The sequence below is a fragment of the Cygnus atratus genome, chromosome 3 (genome assembly GCF_013377495.2).
Source record: "Cygnus atratus isolate AKBS03 ecotype Queensland, Australia chromosome 3, CAtr_DNAZoo_HiC_assembly, whole genome shotgun sequence".
NCBI lineage: Eukaryota > Metazoa > Chordata > Aves > Anseriformes > Anatidae > Cygnus > Cygnus atratus.
Genome location: NC_066364.1, coordinates 44,264,400 through 44,288,230, shown reverse-complemented (window position 1 = coordinate 44,288,230; position 23,831 = coordinate 44,264,400). Strand labels below are relative to the sequence as shown.

Here is a 23,831-nt window from a genome sequence, read left to right as displayed (position 1 = left end):
TACCCCCCCCCCCTTTTTTTTTTTTTTTTTTTTGCCTTTCCCCCAAGCCAAGGGTGTCAGAAAAGACGTTTTGTGCTGACAAACACGCCGTGTGCTACCTGGCGGCGTCAGCCCAGTTGTTGCCCATATGTCCGAATACCCTCCAGGAGACGTCAGAGCCGCTCAGCCAGACAGCTACCTCAAATGGAAACCAGAAGCAAGATGGGTTTTCTCCCCCCCAAGCCCGCTTTGCACCTGACGGCAGTGACACTCAGCAAAGCTTTAGAAAAGTCCGTGCCACCTTCCCCCGGAGCAGCGAGAGCTTTAAAACATGCCTTGGGGGCGGAGGAGGGGTGCTATTTTCCCCATTTTTCTTGTCTATTTCTTTCTTTCATTTCATTTTTTTCACCTTGACTAAATGACGGAGGAGCTGCTGAACACTTCCCCCCGTGGTGCCCCTGTTCCCCCCGGTGACCGCGGGGAAGGTTTTCCACCGAAGGGCGATGCGAGGTGACAGGCAGGCTGCCCCTGCCAATTGGGCGAAAAGCACAGGGAGGGGGATGTTTCAAAGGCGATTTTGTTGACATTATTTTTCTTTCGTAAACCAAGGACGTCTCTTCTTCCTCGAAACATTTCGACGGCTGCCTGCCAGCGCGATTTAATTCTGAGCAACTGTCTTAGCCGGACTCCTGCACCGACCGTCTTGGCAAGCACGCCAGGCTTCCAGGCGTCCCCTCTGGTTTTAGGGAAGGCTCCCCGGCCCCTCTCTCTCCCCCCAGGGCTGTCGTCCTGCTCTATCTCCTTCAGCGGAGCGGGCAGCTGGAGCCGCGCCTGGCTTTTTTCAGGGGACCGGCGAGATTAGGAGTAGCCTCGCCCCCCGGGAAAGAAACCCCAGAGCTCCGCGTCCACTTTTGAAGAGCTTCCGTCTCCTGATGCTTGAGATGGTTTGAGGGGTGGTTGTTTTTTTTTTTTTTTTTTTTTTTTTTTTTTTTTTCCCGTTTCAGGGATTTTTTCCCCGTCTATCAGGAGGACTTCTAACACCCCCCGCGTCCTCACATTACCCCCCACCAGCGGACTCGGCTCAGCGCATCCCCCGGGCTGAACTCGCATCCCGTGCGTGCTCAAGGGGGCAGGGGACGGCGCCGCTGCTTATCTCCTCGGGCACGACCGCGGGGCGAGGTGGGCGAGAATCCCCCAAAACACCAAATCCCACAAAAATAAACCCCAGAGCCCCCCAAATCCAGCTTTTTTACCCCCCAAATCCATCTTTTTAACCCCGAATCCATCTATTTTTATCCCAAAGATTCATCTTTTCTCCCCCTCACAGCCGCCAGGCGCTGCGCGGGCAGGAACACGCAGAGGGGTTAGCGAGGGGCTGCGTGCGGGAGCGCGCCTCGCGCGCGTCCCCGCGCCCCCCCCCCCCGCGGGGTCAGAGGGCGGGCGCGGCCGGCTCGGCCCCGCGCACGGGTGAGCGGGGGGGGTGTGGCCGCGGCGCAGTGACGTCACCGCGCCCTCCACCAATGGGCGTCCGGGCGCGGGGCGGCGGCGGCCAATGGGCGGCGAGGCGGGCCCGTGAGTGGCATTAAGGGGCGGGCTCGGCCCGCGGCCGGGGGAGAGCCGAAGTTGCGCGGCGAGGCTTTTGGGCGTAAAGAAGTTGTTAGGCGTTCCTCGGCCGCAAATTAGGGCTCCTTCATTAACACCACCCCCACCCATCCCGGGAGAGGGACAGCCCGAGCGCTGATAAAGGGGACGGGCCGGCGGCCATGCCCGTCCGCCCGCCGGTGTGAGCAGCCCCGAGAGGCGCAAACTTCCCCCCCCCCCTCCCCCTAGCCCCCCCCCCCCCCCCGCTCTTAATGAGCCAATTAAAGAGTTGGGCTCCTCGCCCCGGGAGAGCTCTCCGCGGGCCGCCGAGCTCGGGGACTCAAGGTAGGTGACAGAGGAGCACGACCCAGCCACGCTGCAGCCCCCCCCGGCCAGGAGCCGCAGGGATGTTGCGGGACCAGGCTTTGGGGCGCTCCCCGCCACGCACGGATGGAGGGAAAGGACAGAGAAAAATGATTATAATAGCCACCCCAAAATAATAATAATAATAATGACGGTGATGGGAATAATTGCTCGGGTCCGGGCAGAGCCTGTCTGCTTTTTGGCAGCGGGCAGAGCCCGGCCGGAGCGTGAAGATTTCAAATAATAATAATAATAATAACAATAATAAAAGAAATAAAGGGGGGAGAAATACCGTCAGATTGGCAGCGGGAGCCCGTGGTGCCCGGCCAGCCCCGCCCGCAGCCGCTGCCCCCGCCGGCGCTCCCCGGGTGTCCCCGCTGCGGCCGCCAGGTGCCCACCTGGGCTGGGTGTGGGAGGAGAGTGCGGGGAAGGGTCCTCGGCAGACGCGCTAGACGTGAAAACAGACTTTTTTTTTTCCTCCTTTTCTTTCTTTCTTTCTCTCTCCCCTCTGGTGGGAGAAGGTGCTACACCCGCCGGCGGCTGGCTGTCGGTTGTTCTTTCCGGAGGCTGCGGCGCCGGGTAAGGGTGCGCTCACCCCAGCACCGCCGTGGGCTCCGCAGAGGCTCCCAGGACGGTGCCCAGCGCTCGCGGAGGCAGCCCCCGGCCGCGCATCTCGGCCTCGGACCGGCGGCGGATCACGGGGAGAAACGGGATTATTATGACCCTCTTCCGAGGAGCTATGCTGTCCGCGACGAGTAGGAGAAAAGGCCAGAAATACCTCATTTGGTTGCTGCGTGGTGCCGCAAGCTTTTAGCTTTTTTTTTTTTTCTCCTGCAGTTGCTTGGAATCTCTGAGCTGCATTGGATAAATGCCTTTCCCTTCCGATTGACTCTGTTTTTCAGAGACTACTTGTTCTTTTTTAAGAACACTTCTCTGGTCTTCGATACTTGTTTTCATTTTTACGCGACTGAACGATTTCTCAGAGCGATGGCCGCGCTCGCGATCCCTGCCTGATGCTTCGGGGAGATGAATTGCAGCTGAAAGTTTCCCCTCCATCTTTGGATGAATCTCTGGAGCTTAAATTGTAGGAAGGAAGGGGGAAAAAAACACGATGAAAGAGAAGTCCAAAAATGCTGCCCGGACTAGGCGGGAGAAAGAAAACAGTGAATTTTATGAACTGGCTAAATTACTGCCCTTGCCCTCAGCTATCACCTCTCAGCTGGACAAAGCATCCATAATCAGGCTCACCACCAGCTATTTAAAAATGAGGGTGGTTTTTCCAGAAGGTAGGTGGGAATGCCTAATTCGCCTCTATTTCCACTCCGATCCAGGTGTCGCTTGCTTTTAAGTAAACTGCATCGGGTCGTGTGCTCGGAGGCAGGGTGCTCTCCGCTGTCACTTTTCTCTGTCGTGAGTACTTTCGCTTCAGTTCGTGTGACAGGTTTGGTCGGGGACTTAACGGGGCTTTTGTCAACACTTCGAGGCACCGAGCTCTGCCGCGTGTGCTACTAAAGCAAAGAGGAGTTTCTTTTCCCCGCCTGTGCATGGGCATCCCCCGCGCAGCAGCGCGTGGCAGAAGAGGGGACGATTCACCCCTATTTATAGCTATACCGTGGGGGGAGTTAATGTATGGGTAAATATTTACATAAGTCTATGCAAAGTCCTAAAGCCTTAGCTCAAGTCCCGAGCAAGGTACGCCTTACAGGTACGGCACACGCACACGGCCGTGCTCGCACGCAACCCAAATAAATAAGCCGAGAGCACCGGGTCGCATCGTGACCAGTCCGAGGACCTCGGAAACTAGTGGCCGAGAACAAAACTTCTGCTGTACCCCGCTCACGGTGCAAGCAGAGGGGCCGAGCCCGGGCCTGCCGCCGCTGGGCACTGGGGCAGCAGCAGCGAACCGAGCCCCGGGAGTCCCAAAAGCCCCAGTCTGTGGGGCAGGGTGGAGGGACAAAGCCGCCCCCTCGGGGCGTCCGGGTGGCTCCTGGGGACAGCAAACGGCGCAGACGAGCTAGGAGAGGTCGGCATGGAGCTCTTCCCCGTTCTTGGTCTGCAGTTTGTGTGAGGTGTAGGAAGAAAGAGTGGGGAAATGCTTCGCGAACCTTTTATTTGGGTTGGGATATCGTCTGCCGGAGAGACAAAGCAGTGAGAGGTTTGGTTCGGTTTGTTTTGTTTTGTTTTTTTCCCTTCTGGTAACAAAATTCGCCACATCTGGCGTTGAGAAGCGTGGGTACATGAGAAACGCGGAAATACAGGCTCTGCGTTTTCCGTCGGGTCTGTGTGTCGGTTGTGTTGTGCAAACCCGGAGTGGGTACACAGCCTGCCTTGGGTTTGATTTGTTTGTTTGGCTGGGGTTTTATCCCGACGAAGTCGGTGAACTAGTGGTCTTCGTTGTACTTTTTAAAGGTTAATATTCAATCGGGGCTTGGGGGGAGGGGAGGTACCCCCACCGCTACGTGTGAACCCGCAGAGCCAGAGTCCGTAGCAGTCATTTCCAACAGAGTGCATCTCGCAGTAATTTCTTTAAGCATAGTTCCACATCTCCGAGTAACTTAGACCCAGAGCAGGGGATAAATGAAAGCAGTAACACCCGGAAACTTAAAAATTAAAAACTAAAACCTTCATCAAAACACGTTACTGTTCTATGTGATCTGCCTCCCTGAAGGTCATTATGCAGGGCAGCCCTCTGCCTAAAAGCAACCCGAGTTGTCCTTTATACTGTCAACGCATACTTTATAAAAATAAAGCCATTACAAACTCGGCTGCCCACGCTGTTCCTAAAAGGATTATTAGCACTGATTTGTCAGCTCCTGCAGTCTCAGTGGGCTACCTTTCTGCGTGATTTCGAGCAGGTCTCGTCAATTACTGGCGCCTATGTAGCGGGCTGTTTGATCAGAAGAAGCATATGGTGTTGCTTGTAGGCTGGGAGTAATCACGGGAAGAGGAGAATAGCCGAGCCCCGTCCCTCGGCGGCAGCGCAGGATGCTTCAATGCCCTGGGGAACCGTGTGGCGAAGTGGGCCGGGGCCGGGGCCGCTGCCGGCCGCAGCAGATGCTAATTTGAGCCAAGAGACGGAGGAGGAGGAGGCTCGGCGGGGTTTTGGAGGCAACGAAGCCTCCGGAGCCCGATTAAAGGGAAGCTGCGCGTTAAAAACGACGGCGGCAAGTGGGCACCGAAGGGCTCGCCCCGCCGGGGCTCCGCGGAGGTGCGGAGCGGGGCGCGCGGCCGGCCCCTGTCCGTCCGTGTGTCCGTCCGTGGTGGGACAGGGGCCGGGAGGGGTGGGGTGGTTTCCCAGCACCTTCCTCGGGAAAGGAGGAGAGGTGGAGGCAGCCAGGAAAACCACCCGCCCGCAGCAAAAGCCATGCAGAAAGAGGGAGGCCGGGGCTGGAAGCGGGACGAAGCAGGGGGGTGTCTCTTGCTCGGTTTTCCCCAGGGAGAAAAGCGCTGCAGGCGCTGGGACAGACCCCGGGGGCCGGCTGAAGGCCTGGAGGCCGACAGCAGGAGGTTGGGGAGCGCGGTGTGCCTCCCCGGCAGCACAGCCAGCTTCCAGCCGCCCTCCCGGGGGGCCGGGTGTACCCCAGGTCCAGCAGGACAGACGCCCCTCACCGGGGCGCCCAGGCGGGGCTGGGCACCGGGGAAAGGAGCGGTGCGGAGGCTCCCCCGGCAGATGCCGGGGGCACCTTGGAAAGCGGAGATTTGCGATGCCACGGCCGCCGCCAGCTTTCCGCCCCGCTGTCGGGAAGCGGGGCACGACCCCGGGACCCCGAGAAGCTTTGGTGCGGGGATGCGGAGTTAGGAGGTGTGCGGGGCCAGGGGCTGCGCTCCCCCTCGCCGAGCCGCCAGGTGAAGGAGAAAAGCGCGCAGGGGCTCAGGTAGCTGCCGTCGTTTTGGTGCTAAAACTCCTTAAAAGAGGAGGGAGCCGGCGAGACACGGAGTGGTTCAGGATTATCAGTTAGCTTTGGGAAGGCTGGAGATCTGACGGATTGCTGAGGACCATAGGGAAGGGAAGAGTTGTTTTGTTTTGTTTCTTAAAGAGTACTTTGTAATAAGTTCAGTCGTGAGTTACCGGTCATAAAAAACAAACAAACAAAAAATAAATTTAACATTAAACAGCTAAAGTAGCTAACAAATTAACATAGCCTCAAAAACTGATGGAAAAGGATCCGGGGGATAAAATAATTTTCTTTCAGATAAGATGCGGCCGCTCTGACTAGCGGGCTAATTCTTTACTGGATCCAAAAGTAAAAACGGGAAAAAAAAAAAAAGTGGCGCAATACACGTGCATAGATTTCTTTAAATTCAGGAATATTTCCACGGTCCCATTCCCCTCACACGAACAGGCAGGGAAAAGGACCCTTTGTCATTTCTGTCCTATCGGACACAGATCGTTTCCGCGAAGAGAGGCGTTTTGATTTTCCAGACAAAAGCAGGGGCTGCGTTTTCATAAACTTTCGCCGACTCGTGATGGTTAACATTTCAATATCGAAACCCTCAATCTTGTTTTATTTTAAAGGGGGAAGAGACGAGCAGGAAAAAAAAATCGTTTCCCACGTGGATAGGTGATTTAATGCTGTTTTTCCTACTGCTAAGGGAAATGATTGAGCATTAGGTTTCAGTGTTTATTTTCTTACAGAAGTTTTTCTCATTTAAGCTGCAGTTTACTCTCCCCGCTGCCTTCCCGTGTTTAATTCCAGTTTTGATGTGAACTTAAAAAGTGAAGTGCAGAACTAAACTCCTACCATGATAGTTGAAAAAAGCAGATTTATGAGTGGATAAAACCATATTTTCTTTAGAAACATCCTCTCCCTTCTTAGAAACATACGGCCGTTGTAGAATCGGAGGATTTTTTCAGCTTGTGTATAAATAGCGGGAGTTTGCAAGTGGAAACCTTTTTTTTCCCCATTTTTTGTTTTTATTTTTTTTCGGAATAGAGAATACACGAACTTGCATCTTCCGTAAAGCCAAGAGCAAATATTTGGCGCTCGAAAATTTGCTTTTTTTTTTTTTTTTTTTTTCCAGTTTGGGCACGGCCCCGTTTGTTTGCATTTCAGAGCGCCGTTCCATTACCTTGCGTGTGCCAAAGCGCTGCTCTTTCTTGCTGGAGCAAGCGAATCCGCCCCGGCATTATTTCCACTGCCGTTTTCTTAATAGGGTTGTTTGTTTAGTCAACAGGGCTTTTCCTCCCTCTTATTATTATTTTTATAAAGAAAGCGGGATGCTAACTTATCTCCGCTTCAAATGAACACACATGATTTACCGAGATAATAAATCTTCGCAGAACCTTGCTAATGGCATCCGCAGGCAGTTGGAAATGAGCAGCGTTTTTTGTTGTTGTTTTTTTTTTTTTTTTAAACGTCGCTTATTCCGCGGCATCTGAACCCTCCGACGGCGACCCACTCCTTCACGGAAGCCTCATTTGGCCGAGATTTCAAGTTATCATTAACCACCGCCTGCTAAATTAGCTGAGAAATCAGCCGGGCTAGGCGCTGGGCGATGGCACCGCGCCGCGCTGGTAGCGGGCTGGTTAATTAAACGCTTAATCCGATCAGCCTAATTCCCCCGCACCGCACCCCGCTGCCTTTTTGCGCTGGGGGCCGGGGGCTCCTGGCCTCCATCCCCGCTGCCTCCCTTTGGGGTCGGGGGGAGTCCAGCGCCGTCGGCCCCGCTTCGGGAGCGCTCTGCGGAGCCCCCCGGAGTCACCCGGGCCTCGGTCCCGGCGGGGAGCCGCGGAAAGGGGCTCCGGGGCGAAGGGCAGCGGAGGCTCCCCCGGGCCTCTCCCGGGGGCCCCCCCGCCTCCGGGGGCTGCTGCTCTCTTCTGGCCGCCCCTCCGCCCCAGCACGACTCCCCTTTTTCTTCCCCCCCCGCTATCGGCAGACAAAGGAGGGGGTCGAGGCTGGTCCTGCGCTGCAGATGCTCGGAGAGGGACCGGTAACCCCGGGGCGAGCCGAGGCCACGGAGCCTCCCGGGCCTCCCGCAGCCTCAGCTTTTCCTCCGCCTGTGCCTCGGCCAAATCAGCAGCGGCGGAGGAGCCTCTCTCCGCTCGCTCGGGACAGAGGGGCGTCTTGCGACAGTCCCGCCGCTGGGTAGGGACGATACCACCCAGTGCCTCCATTGGCTGCCGCCTCTGAGGCTCGGAGCAGCCCAGCGGCGAGGGGAGGACGCTGCCTCCCCAGCACAGAGCCGCGACCGCGGCCGTGGGAGCCGCCGTGGGTGGCGCTGGGCAGGGGGTGCGCGGCCGGGAAGAGAGTGGTGTCAGCGAGCTGAGCTAGAGCCTGGCTGAAACACCTCGGGGGTTTTGTGTTGCTTTGCTTTTATCCCCCCCCCATTCCTTTTTTTTCCTTTCCTTTTTTTTTTTTTTTTTCTTTTCCCTCCTGACGGTGGACACCTCGTGTCCCAAATCGTTTATCTTCTTAGGGAAAAAAATAAAAAATCCTCGAGTGTAGGAGGCTGTTAGGTAGGAGCACCCAATCTATATTTTGTCAAGAGTATAAAGCTCATTCCGAAAAGAAAGCTCGATCCATTTATTTTTGCTGCTTGCAATAACACAGCTGGATGATGCCTTGAGCTTTACGCTAGACGGTCGCTCATCACTCATTCGCCAAGAACCGGCCTAAATGGTGCCTGTGGGATTAGGTCAATTTTAGTGGATCTACTTCGCCTCATTTGGTTACTAATTGGTTTCTTGTTTTATAAATCGAAATCTCATTTTCAGGAAATTACAAAGCCCGTGCAGCCAGTCCATTGAGGTAATCCGTGGGTCGGGGGTATTTAAATGGAAATGGTTCCACAATGCATCAGGCATTAAGCAACAGTAAAACTTCGCCTCTGTTTCCAAATGAAATGTGAGCTCGCTAGCTCCTTAGATCCATAATAGATACATCCCTTCTAAGGCTACTTATGTAAATATGATAAACCAGACCCCGGTGGGGGAGGGGACGGAGGGGAAAGCAATTTTTATCTGCTAAGGTTAATGTGGCATATCTTGGAAATCTTCCAAAATAGATTATGTTTTGCTTTGTCTTCGGCCACTTTAGCTGGGAAAATCCTTTGCCTAAAAACGATTTAGTTATCCTTTCCCTTACAAAGCTGCTTGTTCCTATTCCAAACCTATTATTCTGTTGGCTCTCCAAATTACAAGAGAATCTTTAGATCTTGTTTCCAGCGTAATCCTGAAGCAAAAGGGAGAGCTGATTTCCTTGTTTTGTTTTAAATAGACATTCAAAGGATTTGCGGAATTTTCTGCGGTAGGTCAAGTGCGAGATATCACAGTTTGCCCCCTCGGTAAAAGGAAATTGGATGTTAAAGCGAATACGGGGAAAAAATAATAAAAGAGGAATATTAATGGTGAGGTTTTCTCGCGTAATCTTTAAAAACAGCATTTAAAGGACATCGGGAGAGCCCGTAGATTTGGGAGAGCTGGGCTTGGCAATGAAGAGCAACAGTCTCCGGCTTGAAAGTGCTGAAACATCTGGGAAATACAAAGAAGCGTCTCATGCGTTAGGATTTCCAAAAGCCGGTTCAGGTAGACGAGCGAAAACGTTTAATTATAAAACATTAACAGCCGCGGCCGAACAGCGTGAGCTTTCCACCCGAAGCATAAAGAAGAGCTCAGTGCTCCGTGAAGAACCGCGTTCCCGAAAGAAGTTAACCTGTAATGTCGATGAGCTGTTCATTAACCCGCAGAGGTCGGGTTATTTTCCCTTTTAGAAGAAGAAGAATTAGAGCCGTAAACCTAGATTAATAAGCAACTTAAAATCAGAGGCGAGGATTTAGCCCCGGATAGGGAAACCTCGCATCCAGATTTCCCTCTGGGTGGGGGGAATCTCGCAAGGGGCGTCCCGGCTGCCCAGCAGGGAAACCCCACAGCACTTGGGGAAAAAAAAAAAAAAAACAATCGGTCGTGTTTATTTATTTATTTATTTCTTCTCTTTCTCTGGAGCATTTGCCAGCTCCTCGCTGATTTCGGGTCGAGTGGGAAGAGGCGGCCCCGGGGTTCCCAATGCATCCTTGGCCGGCAGAGCCGCTGGGGAGGAAGGCACGGCCAGGGGACTTGGGAGGGAAGCTGGGAGGCTCGGGACGAAGCCGCCGCGTCCCCGTTAATTGTCGCGGAGGAGTTAATGGAAAGGATCCCGTTCCCCGCTGGCACTTGGCGCTGAGTACACGCGGACGGGGGCCAGGCCAGAGGGATGCTCCCGGCTTTTTGGGGGCTGGGAAGGCAAAGAAAGGAGGGCTGTCCCTCCGGCAGGAGGTGGCCGAGGAAAGGGAGAGAAGAGGGGAAAGGCGGGCAGGAGAGGGACGCGCGGCTCGGGCAGGGCGGCCGAGGGCTGATGCCCCGGCTCGGAGGCAAATCGGTAGCGCTTCCCAGAGCCAGCGCCGAGGTGAGGCCGCTCGATACTGAGGGCTGCCTGCTGGCGCCGCCTCGCCCGTTTGCGGGGACACAGCCGGGGAAAGGGAGGGCTGGCCCTGCGGGAGGGGACCCCTGGGTCCTCCGGCAGGGTCGGCGCTTCTTCGCCCTTGCTTCAGGGCGCAAGCGTGGAAGGCTTTAGCCGTCCCGTTTAACAATATTTCAGCGACAACGCCGTTAAAAGGTATCGCCCCTGCGTAGTTTTACTCCGGAGGAGTAATTTCCACGGGGGTTTTACCCCCCATTACTTCAGGAAAACTCCCGGCGTCTGGAGCAGCTGGCAGGGCCGGGGAGAGGCAGCGCCGGGATGCTGCGGGGCAGAGCGCTCGTCCCGGCAGGGGGAAGGGGATGGGAGCACTGGGGCTTGCTGGGGGAGAGGGAGGACGGCCACCTTCGCCGGACGCAGCCCCCTCACCTGAGCCGCCCCGCAGGTGCCTCTGGGCGCAGCCGTGGAGCCCCGCTGCATTTAGTGGAAGGCGACTTAATTAGGGTGGGCTTGAGTGGGGATCGCTCTAAGGGAAAGCGCTTGACCACGGGGCTCGGGCAGAGCTGGGGGAAGGCGCAGTTCCCAAAATGAGCGCCCCCCACCCAGCCTGGAGGAAGCCCCCACGGACGGCGCCCCGGGACCCGGCCCGGCCCGGTCGCCGCCACCGAGCCGCTCATCTCCGGCTCTGTCGCGCCACGTTAACCGCATCCTTCTCTCGGCATCGAAGGCTTCCCCCAGCACAAACCCTGCTTGCGTTTTAAATGGCTCTCGGGGCTGCCCAGGACTCCTTCGGTGATGGGAGAAGAAAAACTCTCACCCTGCGGCTCAGGGAGCCGGCTGCCAGCAGCCAAAGGCTGCCCTGAATGAGCCGTTTTGTCTGGCACGCTGCTTCGCTTGGGTCTTAGGAGCCAACCTCACCGTTAACTCAAAATAGGTATTTTTCTCTCGTGGGAGCTACGTCTTGAGAAACATCCACAAAAGGGGCTTTTCTGTGCAATGCAATCATGCCTACTTTTTTTTTTTTTTTTTTTTTTTAAGATCGTATGCATGTATGTTTTAAAGCGAAATCAAGTAAAAAAATAAAGAAAAGTCCTTCTCCAGCAGGCCATCAGGAGCCAGTTTTGCATCTCCTCACGTTACGTTTTTGTGTCTCAAATAAACAGGACTTGGGGAAGCCTGGGGCCATTCCAGCCGAACCAGCCCGCTGGATAATGTTGGACGGGAGCTGGGATCCCATCTTTTGCAGGTACTGGTCTGGAAACGGCAGCAATGTGGTATTAATGATTAAAGAAATCATTCCCTCTTCTGAGCTTTTAATTGCCACCTTGACTAATTTTTAACTGTTCACGTGCTTCATTAAAAAAAAAAAAAAAAAAAGGAAGGGGTGCCTCTAAAAATACGAACAGCCGAGACTGAATGTGATGAACGTGGGTGTTTTGGGGACGTGGTTTGGTCCCTCTGGATCATTTGGCCCGGCTCTGTCCTGCCCAGGGTCCACAGCGAGGGGTTAACAGTGCACTTTTTTTCCCCAAATTAGCAGCAAGGTGAAAATCCCGGCAATGTGCGGAGCTTGAGGGTGGTGCGGAGGCAGAGGCAGGTTAGAGGAGGCTGGGCTGGGCAGGGGGCTCAGCACAGAAATGAGCACAAGCGCAGCTCAGGTAGGACACTTTTGGAAACTCGCTGCTGTCTGAGGGATGCAGGAGTGTTAGCAGTTAGCGTAACCGCGCATTTTTGGTGGGATTGCGTGGTCTTTGACGCGTCCCTAATAGATCGGGTCTGTTCTGCTCCCGGCTCACCCAGAAGCCTCGTTTACATCTGCCGAAACGTGCCTGACAAATCCTCTTGTCCCGTACAGACCTTATTAGCGCCGGGGAGGGTTTTAGGTGCTCCTTGCTCGTTTAAAGTCTCCTTAAGAAATAGTCAAGGGCTAAAATCCCCCGTGGCATTTGAAACGGGTGTCAGCGTTCAGGATTTGTCGGATGGACATATTCGCCACCGGGTAGGTGGGAGCCCCGCTTAGATGCCAGGTGGGCTGTGCCCCAGGACTTTGGAGGGATTCCTGTCCGGGCCTTGCCCGTCTCTTTCCAACCCTTTCGAATATTCACAGCCTGAACAGGAATGCGCGTTTTCTAGAATAAACCCGGAGGACAGATACTTCAGGTGTCTGTCTCTCTGTCTTCATCCCTCCATCCCTCTATCCATCTCTCCACCCACCGGCGGATCTGTCTACCTGTTGATCCGCACACAACTCTGCTCCTCTCGCTCCCGACCCTCTCCTGCAGACGCTGGACGGTTTCATATTCGTCGTGGCTCCGGATGGCAAGATCATGTACATCTCGGAGACCGCCTCGGTGCACCTGGGCTTGTCACAGGTAGGCTGGGGGGGGGGGCTGACATGGGAGGAGCGTGCGGGGGGGGTGAGCGGTGCCGTCCATGAACCCTTCCTCCTCCTTCCTCCTCCTCCTCCTCCTCTCTCACAGGTAGAGCTGACCGGCAACAGCATTTACGAGTACATCCACCCGGCCGACCACGACGAGATGACCGCCGTGCTGACGGCCCACCAGCCCTACCACTCTCACTTCGTGCAGGGTAAAGTGCCCCCACCCCACTTCACACACCCCCAAGACCTCCTTGTACCCCGTATCTGCGGACGGGGCCGCGCATCCCTCGCAGCTCACCGCACCTCTGCCTTCCCCCTCCCAGAGTACGAGATCGAGAGGTCCTTCTTCCTGAGGATGAAGTGCGTCCTGGCCAAGAGGAACGCGGGCCTGACCTGCGGGGGCTACAAGGTGGGTGTCCGGGGAGCCACGGCCCGGCCCTGCCCCGGTCGAGCCCGCTGCCCTCGCGGGCTGCCCCAGCCCGGTGCTCTGCCCTGGGATTCACACCCAGGATGTCCCTCCGAGTGCCAGGTTAACGAGCTCCAAGCACAAAAACAAGCGATCGAGCTCCCCGTGTTGATTTGTTTAAAATTTATTTTTATCTATTTATTTATTATTTTTATTTATTTATTTATTTTAATGGTCCTCGCACAACCACCGAGGTTCCCGAGCTGTCTGTGAAGGCTGTGAGGTGACACGACGCGAAACCCGTGGCTTTATTAATTTCTTTATTGGGTCTCGCTCGTCAGCTCCAGGGGCAGCTCTCCAAGCCGCGGGTTTTGCTCGGGTGTTTCCCATGGCTCTGCTCAGGGCTCCTGCCTGGGGACAGCCCCCGCTCTCCTGCCTTCTCCCTGCTTCTGCCCCATCTGCGCAGAGACAGAGAGCCGTGGGTACCCGAAACGCCAGGAGATGTTGGGCCACGGTGTACTGTAGAACAAGAACATCCGCGGAGATTACTCCAGGGAGAAACACTCTAGTAACAGAGGAGTAAGGTTGAAAGTACACAGCAGTAATGTGCGAGGATGCATTTAGGAGACACACCTAAATCTACATCCAAAGATGCATTCTGGATCGTGCCTGCTCTATCTATATAATAGACATATCTTAGGCATGTGACACATGCACACATGTAAACCCCTTCTCTCACACGCATACACTCTTCATTACAAAGTTGTAACTGACTTGGCACTTCCGCGTCTTTCCTTTTTAGAAGAATAATAAAAGCGTAGTTAGGAGGTGGTCCAAAAACCACTTAAGTCAGTGGAAAAAAAATAAAAAATAATAAAAAATCTCGTTGACTCGAACGGGCCTTAGATCAGTGCTGAACTTTCGGATGAAAAATCCCCGGGCAGCCCGAGGAGAAGGGCAGGAGCCCCCAGGCAGGGCTGGTTTGCTCCGAGCCCCCCCCGCCTCAGCGGCCGCGTGTCCCCGCAGGTCATTCACTGCAGCGGGTACCTGAAGATCCGCCAGTACAGCCTGGACATGTCCCCCTTCGACGGCTGCTACCAAAACGTTGGCTTGGTCGCCGTGGGCCACTCGCTGCCGCCCAGCGCCGTGACGGAAATCAAGCTTCACAGCAATATGTTCATGTTCCGGGCCAGCCTAGACATGAAGCTCATCTTCTTAGATTCCAGGTAGAGCTGAGGCTACTTCACAGCTATTCCCCCAGCCCCTCCTTCTTCTCCCCCGGGCCTCTCCTGTCCTCTCTCCCACTGACGTTTGCTGCTTGTGTCTCCTCCAGGGTAGCCGAGCTAACAGGCTACGAGCCCCAGGACTTGATAGAGAAGACCCTTTACCACCACGTCCACGGCTGTGACACCTTCCACCTGCGATGCGCACATCACTTGCGTAAGGAGATGCTCTCGTTAAGACCCTGCCCCTCACCCCCCACCTTCTCCCTCTGCAAAACGGCTTTAGTTGTGTTAGGATTTACCTCCAGGTTGAAACGTGAAAAGCCAGCTAGCTGCAGGGGAGAATAAGCAAAATCTGCAGCAGGTTTTAATGAAACAAGTGGCTAGAGACTGGGCGCAGGGCTGGAGGCAGGAGAGAGAAGGAGGGGACCGGCGATGAACTGGGAAGGAGATTTTCCCCTCCTCAGCTCCCAGTTGTAGAACAAGAACTCCCCTGCACAAACTTCAGGCATTCAATTCGCTTCAAATTCCGGTTAGGAAAAAAAAAAAAACTTTTTTCTTGCTCCAAAAAAAACATGCCAGCGAAATTCAAATACTTTTGTTCCACTTCCATCAAGTCTCACAAATCTTATCTGTGTATCTAATTTTGACTGCAGTAGTGAGCCCGATTCGAAGAGCTGTTCTTTATTCTATTTTGATATCATGATGACATTAATACATGGATAGATGAATAAAAAGGATATTAATTTCCGGTAAGTTGCCTTACCGGGAATGTAAAGAGAAGAGATAAAACCCAAAGCCAGATTTATAGAATTAAATCTCCACGGCCATACTTTGGGGAGGGAGCTCACCCCTCCGCTGCCTTCGCCCTACTGCACCGATCTCCCCGCGCAGCGTTGGAGAAGGGGAGCCCCTATCACAGAGGGACCAGCTTCGGGATCGGGGGTGCGCGGGGGTCTCCACCACCCTTGTCTACGGGGGTTGCCCACCCACACCGCCTCCCCTAACGATTCTAAGCCTTCCGCAGCCCCTCTCCTCGCCCGGCGGGCCCCCCTCTGAGGCTCTCCCCGCTTTGTCTCCGCAGTGCTGGTGAAGGGGCAGGTGACCACCAAATACTACCGCTTCCTGGCCAAGCACGGCGGCTGGGTGTGGGTGCAGAGCTACGCTACCATCGTGCACAACAGCCGCTCGTCGCGGCCCCACTGCATCGTCAGCGTCAACTATGTTCTCACGTAAGTGCGCTCCGCGGGGCGCGCAGAGATGCGCGGGGGCCGGCGGCGGGCACCTGCCTCTCTCCTCCGGCCTGCGAGCTTCCCCAAAGCCCCCAAAAGCTGAGCCCCCCGCCCCCCCACCCCCGGCCGGAGCAGGCTGGCCAGGTCTGCTAGGAAACACATTGAACGCTTTCATCTAGATGAAGGGTTTCCCGTCTGCCCCTTCCTTTCTCTTTCGGGAGGGGAAAAGATTTAGAGGTTTGTCACCCGCATATTTTGCTGCCCCCCTCCCCCTTTTTTTTTTTTTAAAGTTTAAATGCACCCAGCATTAAATACAATTTAATGCAGCGTAAAAAAAAAGAAAAAAAAAAAAAAGGTTTCCACGTACGGAGTTATTTATACTCAACAAACAGGACATCTGTTTTTCTTTTCAAAAATCTGGGGTTTGAAGTTCTTAATTTCATCCAGAGTCTCTATCAAAGCTCCGAGATTTCTTTTTTGTTCTTGGAGAGCGATCCTTACAGTGAGCCACAAAGAAAGTTGGTGACCAGAAGGGTCAGTTAAACTTAAAAAAAAAAAAAAAAAAAAAAAAAAAAAAGGAAATCGTAGAGAATGCTGAGATGCCGTATATCTCAACGCATCCCCTTGTATTTTGGGGTTGCTGGGTTGGGCTCTGGCTGTACCACTTAAACCGAAACTCCCAGGCCCGGTGAGGGAGGGAACCGATTTGGAGCCTTTATGCTTGCGATTGACACCTCTCCTCTGGGTGCTGGCGGCAGCATCGATTCTGCATCGCCGCTGCAGCCCCCCTGCGGGGGCAGGACCTGTCGAGCTGCCCCTTCTCCCAAAATCGGGGCCGTGGCAGCGGGACGGTCCCTCCTGGGGCGGGCTGAGTGCCTGCACAGGTGCCGATGGGTCGGTGGCTGAGCTGCGGGCGAGCATCCCCCAGGGAAGCGGCTCCGCACGGAGGCGGTGGCCCTGGTCTCCCGTTCAGGGGCTTCTGGTTTGCCAGCTCTCCGGTGTAGGGAGTAAGCTCTGGTTCCCGTTTCAAGTAAATCCCTTTTATTGGCTTTAAAAAGGGTTGTGGGGCGTGGAGGAGTAACACCCTGGCATCCTCCCAGCAAGGATGCGGGTCAGCAGAGGCACGGGCACCTTTCCTGCAGCTGCTCCAAACACTTGCATGCCCGTGCCCCCTGTGCCAGCCCCTCTGGTTTTCTCAGTTAGGGCCGAGCACTTGTTTTAGGTGAGCGGGGAACTGCGGGGGAAGAAGCCGGCGTGTTGTAACGCTGGGGAGCCAGGAACCCAAAGGTTCCTAATGTGCTAGGGCCGTTTTGCACCACCTGTTTTTCTAAGAGCACCTGAGATTAGCGGTCACTTCCATCCCCTTTTATGCGGAGAGGGGGAACATAAATCACGGCCCTCTGCCTCAGATGACCCGAATGGCAAAGAAATATCCCAGCGGATCTGCTTGATGGGATCCAGCCCCACCTGCCCCCCCCCACGCTTGCGGGGGTGACCGGTAGGGCACCAGCTCCGCAGGGCCAGCTCCCTGCTCCCGCTGGCCCCACTCTTCCCAAAACTTGGGGACCCTTTTCCAACGGTGGGACGGCTCCCACCGGGGTGGCCGCCGAGCGGCTCGGGTTTGTGGGGCCGAGGTTTGTGGGGCGCGTTGCGAGTGGTCGAGCCCTGCGTCCCCGTGGAAACAACGCGAATCCTCCTCCCCAAGCCGAATTCCTGTGTTTTCGCTAGTGGCAGCGTCTTTGTGTTTTCCTGCGTGTACACGGGCCTTAAAGCCAAGGCTGTATTTAGCCCTGCGTCCAGCCAGCCTGCGTAGGAGGGCTGCCTTTGCCCTCCCAAGGCTTCCCTCGGAGGACGAGGCGACGCCGGGGCGCGACTTCGTTGCGCGGCCACGGAAGGCTCCGTTTGTGCTCCTCGGGCGCGAGGGCCAAAAGGCAGCCGGTGAGCGCGGAGAGGTCCTCACCGGGTCACCGGCTGCTGCAACCAGGCTGCAGGGACACCCTGGTGGCGTCGAAACCGCGTTTTGGTCGTGCAGCTCCTCGGGGTCGCATCCAGCCTGGCCGCGCCTCCAGCAGGGCGCTGCAGAAGAGGGGGGCGCGTCCCGCTTGCTCCTGCGGCCCGGGGATGCACCTGGCTTCCCCACCGCTCTTGTGCTGTTATTTTTAGCCGAGGCCAGCGGAAAATAAGGGAGAAGAATAGGCCCTGCCGTGCCCAGGGGATGCTGGCAGCGTGGAAGTGAGAGCTCTGAAATGGGCGACCCGGGCTGGGGAGAGCTGGCGGGCGGGGGATGGTGAAAGCAAACCTATGCTCGGGTTAATTGGCTTAATGAGCTTTTCGGAGTCAATCAGATGAGGCAGGTAGGTGGTGAAAATACAGGGGAAAAGGAGAGGTTACGGCGAGCTGGCGTTTTCATCAGATGTGAGGTAGGCTCCCCTTCAGGAAGGCCCAGCAGCGGTTCTGTAGCAAAGTTTGCACGCGTTTAACGCACGTTATTCCCATACAAATCCTCCGGCTACTGGCATTCCTGGGGGTCGCCATTGGCTTGCTCCAGTGGGCCAGGGCCAGCCGTGCACAGGGCACCCGGGAGAGGAGCAGCCCCCAGCCCGCTGCGGCTTGCGGCGGGGCACGGCCTTGCCCCTTGCAGGAAAAAAATAAAAATAAAAACGTGCGTGCGAAAAGGGGAGACGACCCTCTGAATACCGTCCCTCGGGTTTGGAAGCCGAGAAAGCGAGGGAGGTGTTTTGAAACAGCGAAGAGCGGAGTTTGGGATTGCAGGATGGAGCCCAAAAGGTGGATTGCCTCCCGCCGGAGGTTCCTTTGAAAACAGGCAACGTCCGTATTTTTCAGCGAACTTGGCTGAAAATAACAAAATAACAAAGTAGCTTTGGCCGATACCGTGCAGGTTACCTGTTGAGAGCGCTGAGGAGGTGGCTCCCTGGTCCCCTCCTTCCTGCAGGCAATGCCACACGAGCGGTCCGGTTGCTCCCGGCAGAAAGAGCCTTTCCCACTGTTGGGAGGAGCCGGGAAATGTTTTGGAAAGGAGCGGATTCTGGGTGGCACAAGGGCCTGCCTGGTCTGCAGGACCCGTGTGAGCGCAGGCAGAGCGACAGTGCCTTGCTTTGGAGCTGCCCGGCTCCCCTGGGCAATATATGTGAGGAAACCAGAAGGGATGAGAAAGGTTTGTGCAGAAGGAGCTGCCGCCCCCTACTAAAAGAAGGGCCATATCCATCTTCCATAAATCCCAGGCTTTGAGAAAGTGAATTCTAGTATTGAGAACAAATGTTTTTGGTAAGTATATATACCGAACTGAATAGGTACGGTGGCAAGGGCATTTGAGCAACAAGAGGAAATGTTACCTTTTGTGTAATCAGAGTGTCAAAAATTAATATAAATGACCTTTAAGGATTTCAGCTTTAAAGCACACATATTTGCTCTTCTTTGTATTCCGCTTGGTATGTGCGAGTACAGACACAGAATATTTGTTTCTTTTCCTGTTTGTTCTGTACACACACTAGCCATATTATTGATTATTAGCTGTGCATGTTTATCACATAAAGGGACTCAAGGATGAGTCAATTAATAGAGAATGCAACTGCTGAAGTTAAGTTTATATTTAGATGGCAAACAACCTTCCTTTAAACAAATGGGTAAAGCAAAGTGCAAATCCTTTGACTTTTCGAGCAAGAACAAATATTATAATAATTTGTCCCCAGAGAAAGCTAAGGAAGCTTTTCTATACACATTTCCTTGTTCTTTAGCATTTAAGAGAATAACAATAGCAGTAACATATAGAGACAACATGGATTAGGTATTTAATTGTGACTAATCTGTGCTCTGATGATACAAGTATATACAAGTTCCAGTTGTCTTCTTCACATTGCTTTGTCTGGCTGGCTGATTAGAAGCACGAATTGAAGCATGCAATGTGTTTGAAAGATTATTTCACAAATAAATGCCATATTGGCAAATGTTTTACTTAATGATGTGGTAAATGCAATTTAGAATAAATTAACCGTTAATTGTATCTGCACACTTCATCTTTAAATTATTACTATTTATAACTTTGCATACTACCAGATTTAAAATACTTGTGTCAGCAATGTGATAACATTCTGTGTGATGGGTCAGACTGAAAATGCTCTTCCCCAGCATATTAAGCAGGCATTTGCGGAAGGTTTGTTTCAGGTGGAAGCAAAGCTCTTCCACTATTTTTGGACAATTACAAAGAAAGATTTCTATAGCTTTTCATAAACATTGTCTTTTTGTCCTGTCTCTGGGACATCAGATCCCATCTCTTTCTTTTCCTAGTCAATAGGAGCATCCATACATTGTATTTCCATACCTACATTCCCACCTTTCTTAAGCATTTCTTTCAGATCGACTTATTTGGACATGCTGTAGTCCTCTCCTCTGTCAAAGGTGTATACATGGCTTGTATCTCTCAAGTGGGTGATGGAGTGTGTAGGATAGCAAATAGATGGGAAAGTTATTACTTGCAGAAGTAATTCTGCACATCCTTACTCATATCATTAGATGAACTACTTGTACAAGTAAGCTTAGCCATCTAACTTTAATACTTGAGATAAGGCATACTGACTTTAACTGCGTATCACATTTTTTTTCCTTAAGTAATTGTAATCAGCAGAAACAAATCTGACCTGTGTCTTTTCCCTTATATTTCTCTTTATTAATGGGAATTTTGCCACTGCCTTAACAGTGCATAAAACTGAGTCCCACCTCATTTTTTCAATCTACAATGTACTTTTCCTTAGACTGGAAAGCCCTCCATCATTCATGTGATTTGATTAGCAAAGTGAGTATATAATAGAATTGTTTTAATCAGTCAAAATGCTGGAGAAGCACAGGCCTCAAAGAAAAAAAAAACATAAAAGGATTCCTCTTGAACTATTCTATGCAGTATTCTGTTTGTTCGCCATTAGTTTTTATTACAGGCTTGTCTCCCTGGAACACTGTTTATATATTTCTTGCAAATAGAAGACAGGCTTTTCCAGGTGTCCACAATACGCTTCTGCAGTTCTTCTTTGTTCATGTAGGGGCTTTCTTAGCTACCATTTGTTTAATTCACTCCAAATTTCCATGCTTGTATTTAAACCAGGTGACTGTAATGGCCAAGGCACTAAAACTGTGGGCCAGAGTCTACAGTCACGGCTCATAGGAAGAGAGTTTTATTTGCTAGTGTAAGGATTAAAGGACTGTGGCTCAGATCCACAGAAAAATAAAATAAAACAACAACAAAAAAAAACGAGTTATTAGTTTAAATGCACGCATACTGATAGTCTCAGGCAACATGAAATTCAGGATTGCAAATAAGTGTCTGTATTCCAAGAAAGAAATGTGACTTCAAATGCTTTCCACTTCATCCTTCTCCCATTCAGTGTGCTGGCTGCTACAGGCCCTTGGAAACTCGCTCCTTCCAAACACTGAGTTACGGATCTTGTAAAATGATTGTCTGGGGGCGAGACACGTTCAACAGCAGATTTAGCGGCAATGGCTGAGGCAATTACTATCTCCAGCTGTCTGCCTTAACTCCACTGATGAAAGTTACAGGGCCCACGCAGGGACTCTTACTCCTAAAATGCCACAGTTTATGGCTCAAGGTAAACTGCCACAGATTTCACTTTGCACGGAAGCACCAGGCTATATGCTGGAGCACAGCTGTTCCTGTTAGAGAGGTTGTTTGCACTTTATCCTTACTCTATCCCTCAGCACTTTGAATGGCACAAATGAGGCTTGAGAATGCCACTACGGCAGCTGGGTGCTCACATCCCTTTGGGGGTCAGCCCCAGCGGTTCTCCTACATGGCAGAGAGGGGGAGATCACAGACCATGGCATTGAGGGCTATGTTCGTTACTCTGTGACAGTTCAGAGAAGGGTGTCTGCTGGTTTTGACATGTGACATTTACATTTTGTCTATGAACTGTATCAGTGGCTGGGCAGAAGAGGCAGGCCAAGCAGCTGAGCTGCTACCAAAGGGTTTCCTTTCATATTATCACAGGACATGTTTTAGTGATGGGATTTGGTAGTTCAGGTTAATGGACTTGATGATCTTCAAGGTCTTTTTCAACCTAGATGATTCTATGATTCTATCATCCTCTCGGTGCTCGGTGCACAACTAACTGCATGCCTAACTGGCTCCTGCTCTTAAAAGTAGCAGTGTGTTCCTTCAGCAAGTTTATAGTTTTACTAGCTCTGCTTCTGTTAGCATGTTTGCTCTGTGCTGCACCTCAGTATTACTGGTTCCCATGTTGTTTCACTGTAGTAATCATGAGATGCAACAGGTGTGATAAATGACTAAGCTGCTTCTGAAGTAAGCTCTTCGCTCTACTTTAGGGTGTTCTTGCTAGTTCTTACTCATACATGCACAAACATGGCATTTAGACATGGCCTAAATTAAGTGTTAACAAATAAATCTCCTTTGTCCATTCAACAGTGGCAAGTATCTGTTTAAAATCTAATTCTCCTTCCCTCACCTCTCTTTTGTACTTTACAGTGTGGGCCAGGCTCCAGCACACATGTTCGTACTCAGTAGGTTACTTCAGAGGCAGCCCCCCTCACTTTGATGACACTATTTATGGAGGCAGGCATCGCTCTGTGCGAACAAGGGTACAGAGTCTGACCCTTCTGAAGGCTTGTGACGGCTGCAGTCTGGAGTCAATCCCATGATCTTAAACACACTTACACGATTTATTCCTCTTGTTGTCTTTTGCTATCATCCACTTAGTGCAATTAAATCACAGAGGTCCTGATCTACTAAAGAACTCGAGCACATGCCTGGCTCTAAAAGTGCTTAGACATAACTTTCAGTGCATGATTATATCCTAGTGAATTCAGTTTTGAAATTAAAAAAACCCTTAGGCGCACACTTAAAAATAAAAATATTCCAAGGGTTTGCCAAATGGAGATGGCTGGAAGGCCGTGTTTGTTACTGTGTTGAATTGGGGCCTAATAAAGAACAGCCGGAGTTTTTCAGCTACAAACCACTGTGTATAAATCTCAGGGGCAGCAATGCTGGAAATAACAGCTATTATCTGCTGAAGTTTCAGTGCAACTATGGAAACTCAAATGCCTGTTTAACTCAAGTTTGGCTATAACCCCTAGCATTGCGCTGCTACTTTGACATCACATAGAGAGAAGATCTTTAAACCCATCGTATATTCAAACTTCTTACAACTATGCGTTTGGTGAGGAAGTGGATATGCAGAGCCTGCCCTGAAGGCATTCTGGTCACAAGTAGCCTGTGGCTCTCAGTTGTCCCTGTACTATGTTGGCAGCTGGTAGCCCAGGCTGTTGCTACAGAAAACTCCGACTTAGGACATGGTTAACTGAAATCCACCCAAAAGCATTGGACGTTGTTTTTCTCTTGCTGTTTCCAAAGACTGTTTTGTACACAGAACAAAATAATAATCTGTAATAACTGCTTCACGAGGCATAGTCCACTAGAGTATCTGTTCATATAAAGGCTGGATGTGGGGATAAATAGCCTGATAGTCTCCTCCTATTTGCAGCCAAACTGCTGAACAGTGTTGCCCAAAATAATTCTGTTGATCCTAAGCTGTGAGTAGGAAAGTTAAAGAAAAAGTGTCATCTTCTGAAGGATAACCAGCTTCCTTGTTGCTTTTGAGTCTGTGAAAAACAGCAATGGGAGTGGATGTGTAGCATCAGCCCAAAGTAAACTGCACACCTGTGTGGCTACAGCTGTGTCATTTAACATGCTTATATGCAATTAGGGCTTCCATGATGATATTTAGTGAGTTCAAGACAGCAGTCAGAGAGAAGGTGCACAGCACCGTTTGCATGTTTGTGATATGCTCGAGTTGCTGTGTATGTGCTACAGAAGTAGTCACCACAAGCACGGTAAATTTCATGTATTATGATAAACTGGATCTGTCGCACAAACCCAAAACAAAAGTATAGTTAGCCAAGCAGCTGATTACCTGTACTGTTGGTCCAAGGTCCTAACACTTGTAGGTTGGCAGTGGAGTTGATATGTATGTATGCTGTGGATACCTGTATAGCAACATAGAGTGGCCTGGTCAGAGACTCTTTCAGGCATCCAGAAACCCTTGACAGATGTGCCTGTGAAACAGTGACAGCAGGTGGGCTAAAGCCGGCTAAGGTTCCTGCCTGTCCTTGTCAAAGCAAGAACCAAGAGGACAAAGGTGCTAGCCAGATGACAGGTTTATGTTTCATAAGGAGGTTGTAGGTAGATGTTATTGTGTCTTATTAAACAATTTTTATTTGTTTGTGGAGAAATTT

General features: G+C 52.3%; 1 protein-coding gene across 1 annotated transcript in view; it reads left to right on the top strand.

The window, feature by feature from the left end:
• Positions 1-3,034: 3,034 nt before the first annotated feature.
• SIM1 (SIM bHLH transcription factor 1) overlaps positions 3,035-23,831 on the top strand; it is a 43,813-nt gene continuing 23,016 nt past the window's right edge. The window contains exons 1-8 of the mRNA XM_035561747.1: positions 3,035-3,209; positions 11,480-11,562; positions 12,599-12,688; positions 12,797-12,905; positions 13,020-13,105; positions 14,129-14,328; positions 14,436-14,542; positions 15,410-15,557. Coding sequence (XP_035417640.1) covers positions 3,035-3,209; positions 11,480-11,562; positions 12,599-12,688; positions 12,797-12,905; positions 13,020-13,105; positions 14,129-14,328; positions 14,436-14,542; positions 15,410-15,557 — 998 coding nt within the window. The remainder of the gene's footprint in view (positions 3,210-11,479; positions 11,563-12,598; positions 12,689-12,796; positions 12,906-13,019; positions 13,106-14,128; positions 14,329-14,435; positions 14,543-15,409; positions 15,558-23,831) is intronic.